Here is a 21,975-nt window from a genome sequence, read left to right as displayed (position 1 = left end):
CCGAGAGGAGGGCGGCCATTTTGGAAGGCTGTATATTGAAGGAAAAATTTTTTTCAGCAAAAAGAAAAAATATGGGTCTAATAATTTTGTATGTAGTTTCTTATTTTAAAAAATAAGCTAATTCTGAGACAGTCGTATGGACCACCCTGGACGATTTGAAATGGAATCACTCAACTATTTTTCTCTTTCTTCCTTGAAAAGCTATCTCTTAATGACTCGGAAAATGTATATTCTACTAGCGACTTCACACTGTTACTAGGTATGTTTCCATAAGAGGTTGTTGTCGTTAATCTCTGGGTAGTGTTAGATCCAGTGCAATCGAGGGCAGCCGGGGGCCTCCTGAACCTGATGTTACAAGCTGCATGCTCGTGTATCATTATGTAGAAAATTTTATATAAAAAGATCAGCAAGCAAACATATATCGAAATTTTATAACTACCTTATAAAATGTCTCCCTCTGTATGAAAATATCCAAATTATCGTTGTGTCATTTTCTTATTGTTTCAGGAGCAAAGATGACAGATTCCAAGTACTTTACGACTACTAAGAAGGGTGAAATATTTGAATTGAAATCAGAGCTCAACAATGACAAAAAAGAAAAGAAAAGAGAAGCTGTTAAGAAGGTAAGTACAAATAGAATACAGGGATGATCAGACAGAAGTTCAGACCAGATCTTCGAACAATATGCGGTTCTTATAGAGCGCAGAAAATAGCTATTACAATTGAGGCCGGAAGAATACTCATCTCTGTTGTGTGGAGTCCCTGTTTCGATCCCAGCTCACGCTAAAGGGGCTGTGTGATGGTCATATTGTGTGCGTGGGTTTTCTTAGGGTTCTCCTATTTCCTATTGTGGGACGTTAAACTAATAGATAAATAAAAAATAAAATTGACTTTGGACTGTAGAGCCAAACAGTTAATAGCTGCTAAATATTTAGGAAAGCTGCTTGACTATCCATTGTTACGAAGTAAACAACCGTACATAGGATATTGTTGTTTCAATAGTATTTACATTTCTACATATTTTCACCAGGAATTAATATGTGGGATTATTCCATCATATGCTTAGCTAGAAGTCTTGACTGCTGATGAAGGGTAATCGAGTAGCTTTTCTAAATATTTAGAAGCTATTAAGTATCTAGTTACTACAAGAGACGTAGAGGTGAGTAAAGTCAATTTTCAAATGTATAATTCTTTAGGGTTTCGTTTCCAAACATATCTTCCATTTCCAGCGTTAATGTGGGTGAAATTTAGAAATTTCTTTTACTCCAAGTACCATTCTATACATTTTGTGCATCTTCATATAAGCTAAGATATGATTGATTCATTTTTTTTGTTATTTTCGTTGCTTGTCAGCAGCGAGGCTATATAAGGACGAGACTCAGTTACGATAAGGACGATGTTTCAGTCTGATAATTTTTTTGACAGAAAGCTTTTTGATCTTCATCTTGCTAAGTAGATTCAAATAAGATTATCGCCACATGAGAACTTCTGAAATGTAGTTCCATTAGGTGGTACTTATAAACAGTCCTTGTGGATCAGTATTAGATTACAGTATGTATTCGATTTTAATCAGTTCCTTAACCGTGCGTTTTTGGATATTTTCTTTCGCAATACAAGATTCAGAGACTTTGAAAGTCAGGGAAATATGTTAAAGTCAAGGAAATTGCAATATTTCACAAAAGAATCTTTTTTGTTTTTTTAAGCTACTCACAGAAGATATGAGGAAGACTTTAAAGGATCAAGACAAATTCAAAAAGGTGAAAAGAAAAAGACTGAAAAAGTGTTCTTTAAAGAAATAAAGAAACTTGAGGAACGACAAAAAGTGTTAAAACTTTAAGCGTAGTGACAATGGTGTAGGCTATAAATAAATTTCCGGAGAAATCATAAATCTTTGCTGAATGGTAGAAAGAAGCTCTAAACATATTTAGAGATGCCAAGCTTTCGTATGTGGCATGTAAATGTGTATTGCAGACATTGTGCTTGTATTTATTACATATTAGAATGAGACAATGCAATAAGTAGTGCAACTTTCAGGATAAAATCTCCAGCTGCAAAATCGTATCATTTAAATACTTCGTTGTGGCAGGTATTACGTCATACTGAAAGCAAATAATGATTCTTGTAAGAAGGAAATATTCCCAGTAGTAGTGTTGGCTCTCTTTTCAGGAAATTTGTTCAATAGGCCGACTGTGTGAGGCGATTTTGTAACATGCCGAATAAGGTGTTTTCCTTTCGGAGCAATATATATATATATAGGCACTCATATTTTTCAGTTTTTCCTCCATTAGGACTTGTAGCTCCACCTTTACGCAAATGCAGGAATGTTTCTTCTTTATATCGTTAGCTTCATAATACCAATACTTAAAAAAGTTTTACAAAGAATACAATAATAACTGAAAATATGTTTTTGAGAAAAGAATTAAAAGGAAAAAGTCTTGATACATGTCTCTTTTGCAATATTTGGTATGCATTTCATTCTAATTTAGTTTGGATGTTTGGTGATCGATCCAAAAATCTGTTCTTCCTTTACTTAGCACACTGACTTGATATCACTGCTAAGATTTGGTAGGCGAGAGTCCAGCGTTATCGGCGTGAGTCTACTGTGGTAGGTTTTAATCTATTGTTTGCCTGTTGATTTAACTCCGCTTTATATATTTTTCATTGCCGTTTTTTCCTTATCCTTTGTTGTCTCAAAAATCGTTAATGTTACGAGCTGAAAAATATAGCCAACATTGCAGGCAACTTTGAACGAGATGCATCGTGTACTTAATTAAACGTATGAATACTTTATAACTGTGTAATGTTGGGATATTCAAACTCTGGAAAAAGATATATATTATAATATTTCTATGGGATGTACATCATACATTTTTTTATATAGGTGATTGCGTCTATGACCGTGGGCAAAGATGTCTCCGCATTGTTTCCGGATGTTGTCAACTGCATGCAGACAGATAACTTGGAGCTGAAGAAGCTAGTGTATTTATATCTGATGAATTATGCCAAAAGTCAACCAGATATGGCTATAATGGCTGTGAACACTTTTGTTAAGGTAAGTGTTGTAATTCAGAAGAAGCAGATAATAATAATTTTAAAAAAAACAAAACCTAATGTTCTATCGAAAGAAGAAAAAACTCATCTTGTAACGTACCGTTTATCGGTAACGTACATTATTGTTCTTGTTATTATTTTTTTCCCGTTGTTTGTTTGAATGGTCCCCATTTTGTAAAATCATGCCATTCATTTTAATACTTGTTTAACTTGATTTATTTGTGAATGCTGATTCTTAATGTTCGTTTATGATATGTTAATAATATAATGAAAGCCTCTAAATGGTGAGGTTTATACTAAATCTGCACCACACCATAATTTAACGTAAGAGTATGATTAAATCAAAATTAATTACGAATGTGACTTTAAACTTATATTAAATTCTTCTAAATTTCTGCATAAATCCTATTATTTATTCGTATTAATACAATAAAAAGCATAAATTCTATTATTTAAACTCACCCGTAAAAAGTTATACATGTGTAATTACCGATACATATATGTGTGGATAGGTTACACACTAGAGCTGTAACAACTACTTGTATCGTCGAATATCGTTCTTCAGTTGTCGAATGTTAAGTTGCAAGGGCCAATATGGCGACTTCCAGGTTTTACGATACGAATAGGTGGGTGCTGTCTATTGGTTTATCTGATGTGAAAGGAACGACGAAAGTAGGTGAGATATAAAAATATTTTGTTCTTAGTTTGGGGAACTATTAAGATAGTTAAATATTTCATATTTATTAATAATCCGTTACGGTTTAAAAATTAAAGAAGGTAATTGCGAGTTTATGATTTAAGTTGAGAAAATCCTACTAGCATTTGATTACAGATATATACATATAGATAATAATAATAATATATATTGTAAGTGACGAACGTGTGCTAGATGGAATACTGACTAAGGTCTCATCGGTGGTCTACTGGTTTAGCAAGAACTTGAGATTAACTTTTAAATTCCGTTGCGTATGTAAATTAGAAATTATTTTTTTGTCTTTAGAATTTGGGCTTGTTTTTTTTTTTTATTTATTTATTTATTTATTTATTTATTTATTTATTTATTTATTTAGCTAGAATTTGTCAAAATTTCTTTCTTCCTCTGTTTAGTAAATTTTAAGATGTTACAAAATTGACGACTACATCCAGGATTTTTTTTTTAAATCAATAGTAAGTCTAAAAAAAATGGCTATACCATCCAGGATTTGCCCGGTATGTTTTCATTTTCCTTCATGACGTAAAAAGAGCGTAACAATCTGTTCAGTCACCTAAGTTTCAAATTTGAATCATGTGATTGAACTATAACCTATGTCGGTTATATTTTATTCAACCTAAATTATTGATAATGCCCGATATAGGTATTTTTCCGTCGTTTCTGTTTTGAAGATATGAAACATGGCATAGTGTCATGTGGAGTGAGAGGGGTGTAGGATAGAAATGCTTGAAACTTATCACGTTCTCAAGTATGTAACTAAGTTTTTTCTAACCTCGAGATATTTTTCTAAAACAACTTTGGATATCCTTAATGTAAAACAATTCTTCTTGTGACTCCTCTAAAAGAATATAGTACCAAAAGTAAGTTCAGAAGAATTACTTCCATTTAAGATTTCGTGTATTATGAATTTTGTTGTTAGCTGTGATCCACACCTGTTTATTTATATAAGAGTTAAAAACCTTCTTCCAGGATTGTGAAGATCCCAATCCTTTGATCCGTGCATTGGCAGTCCGTACAATGGGATGTATAAGAGTTGATAAAATAACCGAGTATCTTTGTGAACCTTTGAGGAAATGTCTGAAAGATGAAGATCCATACGTGCGGAAAACAGCAGCAGTATGTGTTGCTAAATTATATGACATTAATGCCCAGCTGGTCGAGGATCAAGGATTCTTAGATCAATTGAAAGATTTGTTATCAGACTCAAACCCAATGGTAAGTATATTAGTGTGTATTTTTATAGTCTAGAATCAGGAACAAACAACAATAACTTGAGACACGATTTTGTGGTAAATAAAAGTTCGTAATTTCGTCATAAAAAATATGCGCAAAGCGAGGTAAAATCGTTGAATAAAAAGTCAGGGTAATGTTACCTTATGCTCAGCATAACGTAACATGGCCCGGTGCTTTTGAGCACCTTGTATATTGGAAGGGAAATTTTAATTTTATTTAGAATGTAAGAAAACTGTTTTATTTTATAGTAGGAAAAACGTAGGTCGAAAATTTTGTGTAATTTTAGTAAAGTAAATCGTTTCAATGAATATTACATGAAGATTACATGATTATTAATTATATTTTGTATATTTTACGTATTTATCCAAGAATATATCATTATTTTAGACAAATAAGTGTATATTCCAGCCTTTTAATGATTCTCAGTTTATTTTTATTCATATTTCGGCATAGGGAATCCTCACAAGAAAGCTAAAAATTTTATTTCGTAAAATCTTCTTCAAAATTCCAAATTAAGAAAGTCAGCCATAATTTCTTCTTGGTGCATCTCTTTGTTTTCGAAGTAAATTATTTGATTGGATAATCCACAATCACAGCTGCGGCTGAGATTTCGGTTTTCTTTGATCTTCGCACAGAAGCCTATCATCCGATAGTTACGTCACGATTATCTTCCAATTAGGGATCATCTTCATGTATTTCTTTGTCTTACGGCGTCAGCCATTTCAGGAGACAGACGTGCAGTGTTCGGCGTCTGTAGAAATTGTGGAATAATTTGTTGTTACTTTAAAACTGTGATAAATTCTTCGTTTTGGCTAGTGTTAGAAGTTGTCAGCAGAGATAAACGTGCTGTGTTTGGTGTTTTAACGAAATTATTAAACCAGTAATATTCTAAACTGTGAAGTGATTTTCGTCTTGCATAAAGGATACTAGTATGGGATATGCTTATTGTTACGGAATGAGCTCATTGGCAAATTTTACGTTCTCGGTCAGCGAGAGAACGTAGGAGAATCCGGAGGAGACGGTGACGGAGAGTAAATATTGAGTCGTTGTGCAGGCATCGAAGAAGAAGAAGTTGAGTGACGCTCAACGGCTTTTTAGATCGGTGCTACAGTAGTTCGTATCCGAAATTATTTTTGGGACCACAAATTGAGAGTCTCCCAGGAGACTCTAGTGGAGTAATTCATCAGGAAAACCTTTCTTTTTTAATATATCCGTTTAGTCTCTGTCAAAGGAATGAAACTCACGTAAGTAGGAACCAGTGAAAGTGAAATTCCAATCCAGGTATTTGGCATCTTCAAAATTCCTTGTCTCGAGAAAACGAGCATGTGTGATTATATTTTCTGGTGCATGTGTGAAATTCATAACATGATGTGTTAAGTGCATAAAGCTTCCCTCAACGCCGCACACATGCAGATTCGGTCAATGTGACATCGTGATTTCATTCAATGAGGGGGGGAAAGAAAGCTAGATTATCTCAGCATAGAGCGATTGTTGTAACCTCAAGAAAATGTGTGTACCACACACACATTTTCCCCCAGTGAAGAAAAGATGTTTAGATTCCCTGAAATCTTGAAATTATTCATTTTTTTCGGTAACACTGCTCGAAATTAAGTTTTGTTTATTTTGACATGTTTCTTTGGTTTTGAAACAAAATAATTCTAAACGTTGATTTTGGAAGTAAGTGTTAGAGTCATGGCTACAGTTAAGTGCAAGGGTACATGAAATTTGCGTACTGGTAACTGAAAACTTTCGACAATAGGCTAAACCTTCGTAACATTTTAATCTGATACCCATCAAGTTTTAGAAATTTCAGTTTTTTTTAATAATTTCTGATAAATACCTTTTCCTTCTTTACTAAGAAACTTAGAAATTTCAGAGCGACACTAATGCAAGTAACCACTGCGTCTTCGGTCTGAATGTGGTAGCGAAACAAAAACAAAAATATAAATATAAAATAAGGATGGTGCTTCATGAAATATATGTGTGATTTTTTTTTTTATATATTCTTGTTTAGGTTAAGTTAGTGTAGTTAGAATAGGGATTTAGGTTTAAGCTATGGCAATATGTGAGTGAGTGTTTACCTGTGCTAGATTGTCCAGTGGGTCCGAGCTGTAAGAGAGGTCGCGAAGAGCGTAAATCCTCTATGCCGGCCACAATCTCCATGCACAGAGAAGTTTAAGCACCAAAGAATAAATAAAGAAAAGTGAAAGTAGCTAACCACAACATTATGCAGTGAAGTATTATTTTCAATAGTGTAATGTATTTATATTGTGTCTTTTCATTTGTTTTGCGTGTCGATTCAATGTAAATGTTCTGAAAGTCAAGAATATTAAATGAAGAATATTAAATGAATATGAATATTTTGGGAATATATGTGCAAAAGTAAATATTGTTTTGGCTCTGAAAGATATAGAAATTGATCATATTATTCTCTTAGATGGGTATGTCAGTTTAGTGTAAAGATTTTCTGTTATCAAATATTTTGTCCAACACTACTTTCATGAAGATTTTCGAATAAAACTTACTAGCCGTGAAAACATCTTTCTTTTCGAATACAGAATATAATTATCTTGTAGTTTTAAGAAGTAGTAGAAATATGGAGTTGATGTTTTGGTATGCATGCGAAGCATGATCAAAGCAAAGAGCAGTACGTACATAATAAGTTTACTGGGGAGATGAAATAGCTGTGAATCCAGGGAAGAGACTTTCCTTAGTGTGACCGGGGTTGAAAACAACCGAATCTGTAGAAATTTTCTCATTTTATCCGTTTAAATCAAAATCTCAGTTTGGATTTTTTTTTGTTGCAAAATTCTGTTTTTCGAGATTTGTAAGATTTTTTTTTTTTTTTTTTAATTCACATAGGACTTTTACAGACAACATCAAGATCTTCATTGTGCTCATTGCCAGCTCCACTCGTAGGTCGGTGTCCTGTGTCTGTAGTCGTGGTTCACAACCTATTTCCGGATGGGATGTGGATGATGAACTGCAGGCCTGGATATCGGACTGTGAGTCGAGATGGAAGAGAGTTTGGAAGCTTTATATTTCGGGCCAGATTTGAGTTCTATTTTCCGTAGATGATTGGCTTGGTGAGTGTGTCAGTGACTGTTGATGACGAGCCCATGCGGGCCCATGCGGGCCCAGTAGGTTCGGTGTCACTAGTCAGTGATACATTCAACATAGCATGTAATCTCAAGGAAAGGGAACATCATACAAAACACAACAGACATTAACTTATTTATTTATTCATTCATTTTTTATTTTTTTTAAAGTAATAGTAAGAACACTATTTTCCTTTTCAGTTACAGTTAATTACCTTTTATTTCACCTTGATTTCCACTAATCAATCATGACATGAACTCATGCATGACTATATTAAACAATATTTGAGTTTTTAAAAATAACACTGACCATCCTCATTGAATATAAGTATCATTTAAATAATAATAATAATAATAATAATAAAAACGCACACAGAGAATATTAATAGGAAAAATAACTTTAGTGTTCACAGTTTACTTATGCAAATAACACGTAAGCATTGTTTCAAGATTTTCTGGTGTAAAATATGTTCTTTTTCTCGGTAACACAAAACAACAACTTCTTTTTGTGATTTTCGCTTCAGGCCGGTAGCCAGTACAAAAATGTAGGAGGGGAGGGGGGGCGATCCAATTATATTATAGTTCATTTGCAAGCCTGCCGTAAAAATTTTAGGGGGGGATTTAGGGGGGCCTGTTTCGCTTTCATTCTGCTTCACACACGAATCGCGTTGCTTCCAGGCTAGTCTAATATTACAAAATTTACAGAACTACTTTTTGACGTGCATCAGAAACGTAGTAATCATGATCTTTAAATTCTTGTGCTCTATCGAGACATGTGATTTTCGGCATTTTCCGGTTGCTTTGACGTTCAGAAATACAGGAGGCAAATCTGGGAACACATTCGTTGCAGCCAAGAAAACAAATTGAAGGAGGGCTTGGGCCAGACATCCGAAAGTCCCATATTTCATTGTGGTAGACAAATGACGAACTAGTAGCGTTTACTCGTGGTCAGGTATGCATAAGGGAGAAATAATGGTAATGAATACATCGTAAAATCGTTGAACAATTGTCACTTACGCGTAAATTTCGTGGAATATGGAGACTTGTTGCAAATTTCACTAATTCTACAAAATTTCGCGTTTAATCGCGAGCGTTATATGGCCTAACAAATAGTGAAAACACATATTTTAGGTAGACAACATTTTCATATAAAACTGATACTTTTCGCGTGTCACCAAAAAATCGTGTCTCTAACAATAACCGTGATATTTTAATAAGGTGAGATAATTTTGAGAGCCGCTCTGCTCACTTCATCGATGGTTAATGAAAGGTGAAGGGTGTCGACATACATTCTTACTTGTCCTATTTTTAACATTGCACTGTGATAATGGTAGATAACGGAAAAAGTCCATGTGGATTCAGTGTTCCAAGAACATTCCAGCTACATCCTTATTCCTCTGCTGAAACCGGAAATAGTAGACAGTTGCTGCAGGTTCCGGTTTCAGTGTTGATGTCCAAACACAGTGGGTAATAGATATCGAGAAATGGATTTATGATGAAGAGTTAGCGATAGAAAAGAAGATTCCGTCTCAGCTCTAATTTCTCTAAAAGTGGTAGTAATAGAAATATACGACAATTTCCGGTTTCAGTATTTGATGCCCATGGAGTAGAAGCTGTAATGGACCGCAACAATTGTTTTAAATATAAATTTAATCCTAAGAATAGGTTCAATTTAGGCTCTAAACCTTATATTGTAACCGAAAGTGGTAGAAATTCATCATTTCTGGTTTCTATATTGATCTCCGCAGATCAGGAACGGTAAAAGATAGCTAGAAAAGATTCTTTTTATATGGATCCAGCGAGCCAAGAAAACTTCCTTCTCAGGCTTTTTCGCTATATTAAAACAAAGTAATAGATCTACTACATTCGGTTTCGGTTTCAATATTGAGTCTGTAGTTTAGGGAGTTTAGAGGTATTCCGTAGTTGAATAATATACAACGAAACCCACTTGTTATTATTATAGACTTACAATTTTAGGCACGAACGTTTAAAGATCAGTTTTATGTGGAACGTTGTTATTAACATTAATCCACTCTTCGAATAATTCTATAATATCTCACTCACATCGTGTAAAGCATCAAAATGTTTAATCGAGGTGAGAACTTCCCCGTAACATTTACGCAAAGAACACAATGTTAATTTTAATTGTAGATGACATATATCATGTGAAACCATCATTTCTATCGTAGTTTCGGAATAGAATGTGACACAATTTTTGATAAAAATGTAAATTATTAATCAGTGTTATTTTTCGTCTTGAAATCTACACCATTTTGTACACCTCATGTAAGTATCAAAATTGTCAGTGGAGTTCGTCAGTCAGGAGTTATAAATTAAAATCTACGACGATTTTTTTCTTTTTTTCCTACTTCAGATTCTGACTAAATTACGTACCCCTTTCGCAGCTTTTCAATACGAAATTAGAACTGAACCTAGGGGCCGCGGTGGCTCAGTGGTAGAGCGTTCACCTCTGGTGCTAGGGGTCTCGGGTTCAAACCCTGCTCCCGCCAAGTGAACTTTGTGGTGGACAAACACCGTGTGCGTGGGTTTTCTCGGGGTTCTCCCGTTTCCTCCCACTTCCTTCATTCCACCATTTCATTCATTACTCATCATCAGCGTCTCCTTTAGCCTAACCGGCATAACCGTTGGACGTAAAACTCAAAGATTTCATTTCATTTTTAGAACTGAACCTAACACCATAAGGCTGAGGTAATACACCCATTCCAATATTGTGCTTGTGGGTGGGGTTCCTGGTTCGAACCTCTGTGAAGTTAGTTTGTGATGAATAACATAGTGTCAGTGAGTTTTCTCGGGGTACTTGCGTTTCCTCCCACAATCTCATTCCACCAATTTTTCTATCATCATTCACTTGCTTTAATCATCTGTCTCTCGTAGCCTAAAAGTAATAATGTCATTTCATTTTTCTAACATTGCGCTAACGTTTTTTTCCCGCTTTGTGCGTAGGATCTGCTAAAAAAAAAAATAAATTTGTTCATCTTATAAGTTCTGTATGGCATTTTTAGGAAAATAGTGTATTACTATTATTAATATAATTTTTGTATATCAGAAATGAATATGATAATCAAAAGCAAAATAAAGATAAATAATATGACAATTATATATATGACCTCATTCATTTGGAAAGATCCTTGAGGTGCTTCATTTCCATATGCTGTAAAATGTCAAAATGTACGTGTTTTTTTCGTCGTAAGCTCTGGGGCCAGTGTCCAGTAACGATGGTTTGTAGCCTGCAGAAAAAAGAAGACTAACTTAATTGTGAATGATGTCGTAAAATTCGTTAGTGTACAGTCCAACAATAAAAGACTTAATTGTCGCGTGAAACCCAGGTTCTGTTCCTGGTGGGAGCTCATGTGATTCATATACCACGTTAAACTGTTGATCCACGTCTCATATAGCCTAGGTGCTAAAAGGGACGATTAAGTCCAAGCCAGTGAACCAGTAAGAAATTTAATGGAAATACTGGCTACCATTATGTAAATACCAAAACAGTCGTAAAATTTGGTACTTTATATGAAATTTGATACTTTATTTTTATATTAAATTTGAGGTTTTATAATTTTAAATTAATACTTCGGTTAGAATTAGTAAAATATAATAATATGTAGGAAACCCGAGAAATGTTGATTTCCTTAAAAATATTCATCTATATCTGTATGTCACTGGCAGATTATTAATATTTCTTTATATATGTATTTATTTTTATTTTATTTTTATTTTTTATTGAATTTATTTTTATTTTATTTTATTTTTTTATTGAAAAATTGAGTATGAAATATTTGAAAACATTTATGTGGTCTACAATTACAGGTGGTAGCCAATGCTGTTGCAGCGTTATCCGAGATTAATGAAGCGAGTGCAAGTGGAGCCCCTTTGATTGAGATGAATGCGCAGACCATAAATAAACTGTTAACTGCGTTGAATGAATGCACCGAATGGGGCCAAGTGTTCATATTAGATTCTTTGGCTAATTACAACCCTAAGGATGACAGGGAAGCACAAAGGTAAATCAATAATTTATCACAGAATTATTGATCTATATAATTGATCAATACCTGATTAATATATTTGTTCATACGTATTTGAACTTTGTTCATTTAGTTTATACTGAGTGAGATAAACTCAGATTTTCTTCGACGAACTAAGTTCGTATATTTTTCATCGTGCTGTCGTAAAAATGAGAAAGGAACTTTTTTTGGAGGGTGTGAGGACGGAGAACTCTAGTTGTGATTTCTCTACCTTTGTCTTAAATAGTAGAAAAACGAGTTTACAATTAATATATATATACAGGGTATTTGAAAAAGAACTCCCTAGTTTTAAGTATAAATTTAATTGGGAAATGAATGAAAACTTACATCAATGAGTACATATCATGAAAGAGAATTCCTTCGTTTTGTATAATTTTGGTAGACTTTAACGTGAGATCCATTTGTGGCCCTGCACACGTCGAGACGATATTCCACTCGAAAGACTTCTTTCCTTGAAAGACTTTAGCCAATGACGGATAGTTTTTGCTGCAGGTGATTCACCACCATACTGACGTTTAAAATTACGTTGCACTTTTATAAGTGACTCAGTTTTCATAAGTCAAATAACACGCTGCGCTTTCTGTTGCGGAGCACACATTGTTGCTGACATAACGCTATCATAACAGTGATGCCAAACTCTTCAAGTGTTTTTCTTGTTTTTGTCCTTAAGTAGCCTCTTTGTTGTTGAATAAAGCTGTCCTGAAGTGAGGATGCTTTACAATAATCTTTAATTCACATTTTTGTGAGGCTATCTTAAGAACTTATTCATACGCTATAAAAACCAAAACTTAACTTAGGACAACAAAAATGCTTAAGGATAATTATAAAAAGTATCCTAATTTCAGAACAAAGAAATTTTTAAGGACAGAAGCACGTGTTGGATCTTGAAAAGCTAGGAAACATTGACATAAATTTATAGTTTTTTAAATATTTGTAGTGGTTTTTCTTTATTTAGGACTAAAATATCTTAGTTATTGTCTGGATAAAGATTAGCTTAATTTGTGTAGTATTAGGTAGGTGCGAGTGAAATGTAAGACTGGCAGTTTGTAATTAATGAAATATTGTTTTGAAATTCTCACCGTTTCTTCATCGGTACTTCACTTTACTGACAAACTTATTTTTTTTATCTAAAGAATCTTGGTGTTATCTGACCTAGAAATTTAAAATCTGTACCCTTTCTTCACTGGACTGTACACTTAGGCTGAGAAAAATGAAAACCCTTTGTAAGCAACAACCAGTAAATTTTAAATCTGTACCTTCACCAGCCTAGATCATGGAAAAGATAGTTCGTCGAGCAATAATAGTTTTCTGAAATCACTTGGTTGAGAATGGCAATAACATCTGCTGAAACGTGTGCAGTGTTTTTGGGTAAATACAATTTTAATAAGAGTTTAATATACGTACATCCTATTGAATCGAGTAGTAGTAATTGGAAAATACTTTATTAGTATATATATATATAAAAACGATATTGAGTAATAATCACTATTGAAAGTAAATATTCTCTGTCTCCCGTAGCCTAAAGGACATAATCGTGGGGCGGTAAACGATAAGATTTCATTTAATAGTAGGCGTTTTAATTGTTTACTTTGCTTCCAGCATTTGTGAACGTATTACTCCAAGGCTAGCTCATGCTAACGCTGCAGTGGTGTTATCTGCTGTTAAGGTTCTCATGAAATTCATGGAAATGCTGCCTCCTGACTCAGATTTTGTGACAACTTTAACGAAGAAACTTGCCCCGCCACTTGTTACACTTTTGTCTTCTGAACCTGAGGTAAGGAGATATAACCAGTTCAAGTTACTGATTGTCGTGAAGCTTGAACCAATAAATATCAAGTAGGTAAAAGTAAGAAACATAAAATAGTAAAATCAGCATAACCGGACCAATATATCATGTAGCCAACTTAATTAGTGAGAATAGAACGGCATTATGAACATTGAATTTTTCCGTACAGCTAATCAGAAATATGTTTTAAAATTCTGAGTTTATTCACTCTCCTATTTGCTTGAGATTACGTTCAAACGAAGCTAGTGTTTCCATTAGGCATACTTTTGAAGAAGGGAAAAAGAATGGCTTATTCTTGAGAGCACTTCTTTTGAATCCGGAGTTTAAACCTTACAATTCATCATAAAGCAATTTCAAACAAAGAGGATGAGTACATAAATTCAGAATTTGTAAATTTTCCCTCCTAGTCATACAACAATTGATACTACTTGTCCTTTCTGACAGCTCCTGCGTGCACGTGGTGCTCAATGCTGTGTTGCCACGAGCTTTACTGAATAAATAGGTCTGATATTATTCTTATCACTCACCAAGTTTCAACCCTTAGACGTGTTCCTTTTTTCTCTCTAGAAATTATCAAAAATTCAGAAAAGTGGAAAAAGTGCATATTTCATAGGTATATATCTCTGGTGGGGACCTGATAAAAATATACAATTCCTTCCCATAACAGGTCTACATGATATTATTCTATACCTAAAATTAGGAGTTTCAGATTGGACTATAAGTACCTTTATTATGAACACAAAGTTATACCTATAAATAAGCATAGGCAGAAGTACGGATAACCGAAAGTTTACTGTATATCCATCATAAATCGGTTGGTAATGGATGAATAATGCATAGAGTGGTTAAGCACAAGATAGAAGAACAATACTGGCTCTTACGTACCACTTAAACAGTTTGTTCCACAAAACGTTTGGATATTTGATCACACAACTGCGGAGTGATAGTATGACACCGACCTGTTGCTGTTGTAAGCTCATTGGGAGTGAGCTTTCGTAAAATGTTCTTGAAAGGTACCCATGTCTTGTCGTCTCCTGAAATTTTGAATGAAGTTCGTGGTCCTGGGTGTTCGTAAAAATGCACTTTCACGTCGTCATGTTCGATACTCACATCTTCAACAATTCCAATGTACCACTTTTCTTCATAAATACATGCAACTGTGTCACCTGTTTGGAGGCAGTGCAAGGACGCTTTTCTCACATTTACTCCCTGAAAGTCAGTAGAAACTGAAGTGCGAAAGCATCTAACTTTGGCGTCACTGAGAGGTACAAATTTATGGTATGAACGTGTTATAGGAACAGGCAAACAAGTATCAAATCTCCCTCGCAGTTCAACTTCACGGTTGACTATTTCCTCACTCCTGACATGACAATGTACTTTATACCGGAAATGTTTTTTTACACAATAATCATGCATGTCCTGTGGAGATAAAATTTGATCATTACGTATCATCTGTAAACTCCTTTTGGTTACTATTTGCTGTGTTGTCCCTCCTGTCCCATCACAAGCATTTTTTCCATGACAGGAAGCAAAGAAGTGCCACTCCGCTTCAAGACCAAAATCATCTTTGTGACTACACAAATTGATGAAATTTTTCCTGTTCTTATAGTGACTTGCAGCCCCATCCGTGAAGTATATGATATGTTTCATGGACGGAACACGTGACTTAACATCTGCAATCAGATGACTTTGGAAGGTGTGGACTGCTGTGGTGGTATGTTCTAAATAATCATTGATAATACAAAGACTTCTAGATTTTAAATCACCTCCATCACTTGGTTTATAATAGTAAACAAATGGGTGAAGCATTACCAGTTTGTTCACCCAATGAAAACTTTAAAACTCGTCTTGAATAACGAATGAGAAGTTCTCTGAAAAATCAGCTAAAACAATGCATTCAAAGTGTGAAAGACATCTTTTTTGTCTGCAAGAGTGCTGTGACTTGAGATTTCTGAGTTTTGCTGCAAGGTCCTCAAGAAAGTATTCTCTTGGTTTAACTATGGTGATCATCTCAGCACGATCTGGTGTTATCCACTGCTTGTAAATAATATCAGGAAGCTCGTATGTTAACTCGTCTTGAAATAGTTGTTAAAGTAGATTTTCAGGATCTGGGCACTGGATGCAGTTATCCATCATATGTTGTTCATTGTTGAGATCGCAGGTCAACATTTCAAGCAAATCTTTATAGTCTACATTTAATTTAGCACCGTCGATCATTAACTTCACATTCTGATTATGTACGCATACACATACAGAATGTGTTCCTGATGTACCAGCAAATACACACTTGGGTCTCAGTTCACAGAATTTTGATCGTTTAATTTTACAATCTTGGTTTGTCTCCTTAAAGTGTAAGTACAACTCGTTCAAGGTACCAAGTAGTAACTGTTTCTGCTTGTGAACTTTAATTCGCCATTAATTCGGACAGATACATAGTCGTCTTTGCCTTGAAGGATCCTACTGTTTTCTTCACTTGTATAAAAATGAACAGCTTTCTTCACAGTACTTTCATCAATAGTTTTACTACTACTTCTTTTACATACATCAGGCAGTATTCCTTGAGTTTTCGTAAGTTCCTTAGCCAGTTTAACTAAACGTTCTGAAACATTAAAATCAGCACACATCATTTTTCTTAACCAAGATTCGGGTAGTAAGCTTATTATTTTCACTTGTTCTTTCTCAGCAACTGCTTTCTGTTTCAATTTTTCGATGAGCACTTCATATTCTTCGGCCAGCGACACTGAATGCGTATTTTCTGTCGTGATTCATCAGCAACTGAACTGTCAAAAGAAACTTCAAGACTTCTTTTCAATCCTGTACTCAATTGTTCTAACTCTTTGCGCATTGCTTTTGGTCTCTGTTCAACACTTAACTTCCTTATTTTCGAAACAGGTGACACGCCTAATTTTGAACACGTTGCATTCAAAACTTCAATATTGTCTGACGGAAGGACAAAATCAGGTTCATTTCTTGATTCAGCATTATTGTTTTCGATTTTGCTTTTTTCTTGTACAACAAAGATTTTTGTGTAGCATGTAGCACATAATGATTTTCCAGGAATCAGATCTACTGCATAATTCTTCTCCTTTAGTAAATCTGCACTCGAAATTTCTGAAAATCCTTTGGTTATAGTTTTTTTTTATGGATTTTTAGAGGGTCGCAACACGAATTACCAAAAAGATTATGGTACTTTCGAGAAAACTTCACTTCATTTTAGTTGCATATGTTTGCAATGCCACTGCTTGTTCGCATTAGTAGAAGATTCCTCTTCTCTTCACTGAAGTCACTAAGGGACGTAATGCATCTTGCTACCGGCCCATACACACATTTATGACATTCTTCACCAATACATTTGCCTACATCACATTCCATTTTCTTCACTAATTTGATTCAGTATTGATAAACAGATCTGCAGAAACACAACCGTCTTCTTGCGCTGTAATCATCTGAGTGAAGCACCAGTAGTGAATTCCTATCTGATGGTTGTCTGAACACGATTGTGCATGTTGGAACAAGCACTCTGCTGAATTGTGTTTTCAGTACATTTGTTCTGTTTGCTTATTAACAGGATAACACTTGTTCTTGTATGTTGTGCTTAACCACTCTATGCATTATTCATCCATTGCCAACCGATTTATGATGGATATACAGTAAATTCCGGTTATCCGTACTTCTGCCTATGCTTATTTATAGGTATAACTTTATGTTCATAATAAAGGTACTTATAGTCCAATCTGAAACTCCTAATTTTCGGTTAGAATAATATCATGTAGACCTGTTATGGGAAGGAATTGTATATTTTTATCAGGTCCCCCACCAGAGATAGATATATCCTGTGAAATATGCACTGTTTCCACTTCGAATTTTTGATAATTTCTAAAAAAAAAAAAAATAAATAAATAAATAAAAGGGGGGCACGTCTAAGGGTTGAAACTTGGTGAGTGATAAGAATCATATCAGACCTCTTTATTCAGTAAAGCTCAACTTCCTGACCCCTTCCCTTCTTTTTAAAAAAAAAAAAAAAAAAAAAAAAAAAAAAAAAAAAAAAAGGCCAAATTTGGGATTTTTAACGTCAATCACCTACTTTTTCAAATTTTAATTTTATCCATTCATAATTTATGAATAACAATAACTAATATACACTCTTAAAGTGTAGAACTTACTGAAGATTTTGGTTTTGGTTTCACATCGATAGGGTAATTAGGGGCTGAGATATTTCAGATTCTGTAACGCTTTACAACACCATAAAATGGCGCATCTTCGAACAAATATGACTGCCACTCGAAACCAAAAGCCAATAAAATTAAACTCATGCTAATTTTGAACTAACGACATGTTAAGGTAACAGCACACAAAAAATCAGAATTTTTAAAAATTGTCGAGCAACATGCATTGGACCACTTGATATGGATTTACCCACACGAAATTATTCACTGCAAGTAAATCTGTTTTATAAAATTAAATGACACAAAAGAGAACTAAAAAGAATGCTCTCAATAACCAGCAGGTCTACTACTCAAGTTGACATTCGACTAAAACAATGTGCATTTGTTTATATTCAAATTGGCAACGTGCGGAAAGGATGGAATGTTTACTATTGCAGAGCGAGAGAAATGAGCCACTATAATTGGCTGAACGTGCTGTTCCCATAGAAACGGTTCTTCTTGCCTGATTGTTGTGACCACGTGCAGGAAAGAAAAAACAGGAAAGCAATTGTCAGAAGGGACAAGTTGTATTAAATGGACTGTAGTTACATTATGTCGGCTTTGTGTAAGAGGACCAGAAAACTATTACTAAATATTTTTACGCAGTAGATTTGTTAAATGAGAATATTGAATTTAGTGTCGAAAAGTACATAGCCGAATTAATCGCTGACGCTAAATTGATTTTTCGTAGTACATAGTATGTACACACTAAAGCTGGCGTACAACCGAAGTGTAAAGATACAGTGTTTCCACTCATAGTTCTATTTTTAATGTTCCCTTTCTTCTTCTTCTTCTATTATTATTATTATTATTATTATTATTATTATTATTATTATTATTATTATTATTATTATTATTATCAAATTATATCAGATATTTTCTGGTATATCTGTAGTCGTGTCTTGCCATGACCTTTTCATGACCATTTCATTCGAGTATGGAATTTTCTTGCTGTCTTGCTTGCTGATATCAATACTGATTTCTGAAGTTTTGGAATAAAAGTGTGTTCCAGGTTAAGTTCGCTAAGGTCGGTTTTTAGGTTTTTTTGGTATGAGTCGTGTAGCTAATATTATGAATGGGACTGTTGTAATTTTTCCATGTGTACATATATCCTTTATTCTGTTAATAGCGGTCAGTCAGTTTTTTTAGCCTTCTCTATATGTTTTCATAAAGCAGGTTGATTATAATTTAGTTATTATATATTTACTGATATAGCTAAATTACAGATCTTGTGCCATGCAGATTTTGTAACATTTTCCTTTTAATTTATTAATGTTGCAATATTTATAAATGTAATATTGTAAAGTTAATAATAATTATTTCAGGTTCAGTATGTCGCGCTTCGCAATATCAACCTAATTGTGCAGAAGCGGCCGGATATCTTGAAACATGAGATGAAAGTATTCTTCGTAAAATACAATGATCCTATCTATGTAAAGTTGGAGAAGTTAGATATTATGATACGACTGGCTTCTCAGGCTAACATTGCTCAAGTTCTGTCTGAACTTAAAGAGTAAGTAGTTATGTTAAAATACCATTACCAGTTGTTTTGTATTTGTTCGAATAGTCAAAATAAGTGTAGTACAACCTTCTTTAAACAATCTTGAACGTGCTTGTAGATAGGCGTGTAACATGTAGATTTCAACAAGAAATTTAAGGTAAATAGAGTTTTGAAGGTTTTTCTTTCATTTTTATTCTTAAGTATATACTACTAACAGATTCTTGTCTCTCAAATTGAGCATTAAGAAACCGAATTCCTTTCAGTTCTACGAGATCAATGCCTCTGACTTCATGTAATGTAGAATTTAAATATATTTTACTTAATTTTTAGTTTATTTTGTTTATAATTTTTTAAACATGACCAAGTACTAGCGAGGGAAGTAAGATGTTTGTTTCAAAGCTTGCATACTCAGTGAAAATAACAGTTTATTTCTAAAATTTTGACATGCATGATTCATGATGTATATAGTCGAGAAAGTAAGTAAATAAATAAATAAGTAAATATAATAAAAACTTACTACTAGTTTCTTGTAGACATTGTTTTTTTGAAAACCGGTAAGGACACGCAGATATTTCACCTGTGTACGTCGTACTAGTTTGAGCTTATAGATATAATAATATACGTAGTTGCTAATACGGTCTCCAAATGTAACAAGAATTGTTGTAGCTCTTACCTTTGACCTAGTGAAGCTTACATAAAATAGAAGCAAGACTGAGCATTGTACACGCAAGATTCTTTTGTTTGATGTAAATATATGTATTGAGTGTACGACAGAGCTTTCCAAACCTTAAATTTAATTTTATAATCCAGTTGTAAGTAACCTAGCTACCAATCAAGTTCCACTCCAGTATAGTCCCCTTGCACGATAGTACATTTACTTATACACATTGCAGCATAAATTGCGTGAAAAAAGTGTACATGTTAATTTCGTACATTGTCTCTCTTATAACTTTTGAAGTGAATTTAAAAATTAGTCTACCATCTATGGCAGGCAGTAGCCAGATCAGAGAGTGTGGTCGCCATTTACCATTTAGCAAAGAAAGTAAAGGCCAAATGCCTGTCTCAAAATTAAAATATTTGGTCGCCAGTGGCTGCTGTAAATTTTTTGCCCTGACCTGTGGAGCTCAAATGTATTTACATTGAGATTCATATTTTTTTTTTCCTTTAATTCTTCTGAAGCCTACAGTTAGATTATGATATTTGTTTTAACAGCGTTGCCTGATAACCTTTATATTTTAAGTTGACAATGTTAACATGTTCCACTTAGAAGATAGATTCCATATGTTCCATTTGGAACATATGTGGAATATTATCCATAACTAAATGTCTGGATGTCCTTGGTGTTGCATTTATTTTAAAAGTTTGTACAATATCTATAAAAATTACAGTATCTGAATGAAAAATGGATTAATAAGCTGCTGAGGTCTCGATTTCTTAAATCGGAAACAAGACTAAGATGGAGTAATTGGATATGAATCTAAGCTATAGAATTGTAAAGCAAGTACACCAGTTAACTTCATCCAATGTGCTAGATTTTATGGATTAGGTTTTAGGCAAGTTCATATTCGATTCATTTTCTGTTGCCTATTCCTTTCAAAAGGATAGATCGAGATTTTGGTACGTTATATAACTCAAAAGTCAATTTAGAGATGATATTATGTAATTGGTAATTTGGGTAGTTCATGGTAAATTCAATTTTGTGTAAGAAAACAATTTGGAGTACACTTCCAAGTTATTGGTATTCATTATCACTGAATTCGACATTATTTGTTTTGTTAAAAGAAGAATATATTAACACACTGTATTTTATACTAGGTATGCCACAGAAGTTGATGTGGACTTTGTGCGTAAAGCAGTTCGAGCAATCGGAAGATGTGCCATCAAAGTAGAACAATCAGCCGAACGGTGTGTTTCTACTCTACTGGATCTTATCCAAACAAAGGTATTTTATAATTATGTATTATTTTGTATTACTTAATGTAGTTATAGAAGTACTTTACTTCTTATATGGACGGTAATAATTGGCAATAGCTTGCAATAGCTCTGTAACTGAATTACTTACCGATATCTGTACCCTTTTAATATAAAATAAGGATAGTGTGTATGTTTTAGATTTTTATTGTGTGTAAATTAATTTTGTATGGAAAAATCAATGTTTGTTTGTGCGGTACAAATCCACACCATTGGCTTGACATATTTCTGCGCTGTATTCAACAAACCATGAGCTATTTAGAATTTTTTGATGATTATTCTAAAGGAGGGAGGAGAGAGGTTCAAAGGGTAGCTGGTGGTCTAAAAATTATGCAAAAAATAGACTATCTCATGAACTCATATTAGGAAAAT

The 21,975-nt window shown here is 33.9% G+C and overlaps 1 protein-coding gene across 2 annotated transcripts in view; it reads left to right on the top strand.

Annotated features, from left to right (window-relative positions):
• Positions 1–21,975, top strand: part of AP-1-2beta (adaptor protein complex 1/2, beta subunit) — a 68,831-nt gene that overhangs the window by 2,393 nt on the left and 44,463 nt on the right. For both annotated transcript variants that reach the window (XM_081766249.1, XM_081766259.1), the window contains exons 2-8: positions 508–623; positions 2,882–3,052; positions 4,733–4,978; positions 11,923–12,116; positions 13,740–13,914; positions 19,457–19,644; positions 21,448–21,574. In XM_081766249.1, the coding sequence (XP_081622375.1) occupies positions 516–623; positions 2,882–3,052; positions 4,733–4,978; positions 11,923–12,116; positions 13,740–13,914; positions 19,457–19,644; positions 21,448–21,574 (1,209 nt within the window). In that variant the 5' untranslated portion in view covers positions 508–515. The remainder of the gene's footprint in view (positions 1–507; positions 624–2,881; positions 3,053–4,732; positions 4,979–11,922; positions 12,117–13,739; positions 13,915–19,456; positions 19,645–21,447; positions 21,575–21,975) is intronic.

This window comes from Thermobia domestica, chromosome 1, assembly GCF_964235325.1.
Source record: "Thermobia domestica chromosome 1, izTheDome1.hap1.1, whole genome shotgun sequence".
In the NCBI taxonomy this organism is placed as follows: Eukaryota; Metazoa; Arthropoda; class Insecta; order Zygentoma; family Lepismatidae; genus Thermobia; species Thermobia domestica.
This window is presented reverse-complemented; position numbering and strand designations above follow the sequence as displayed.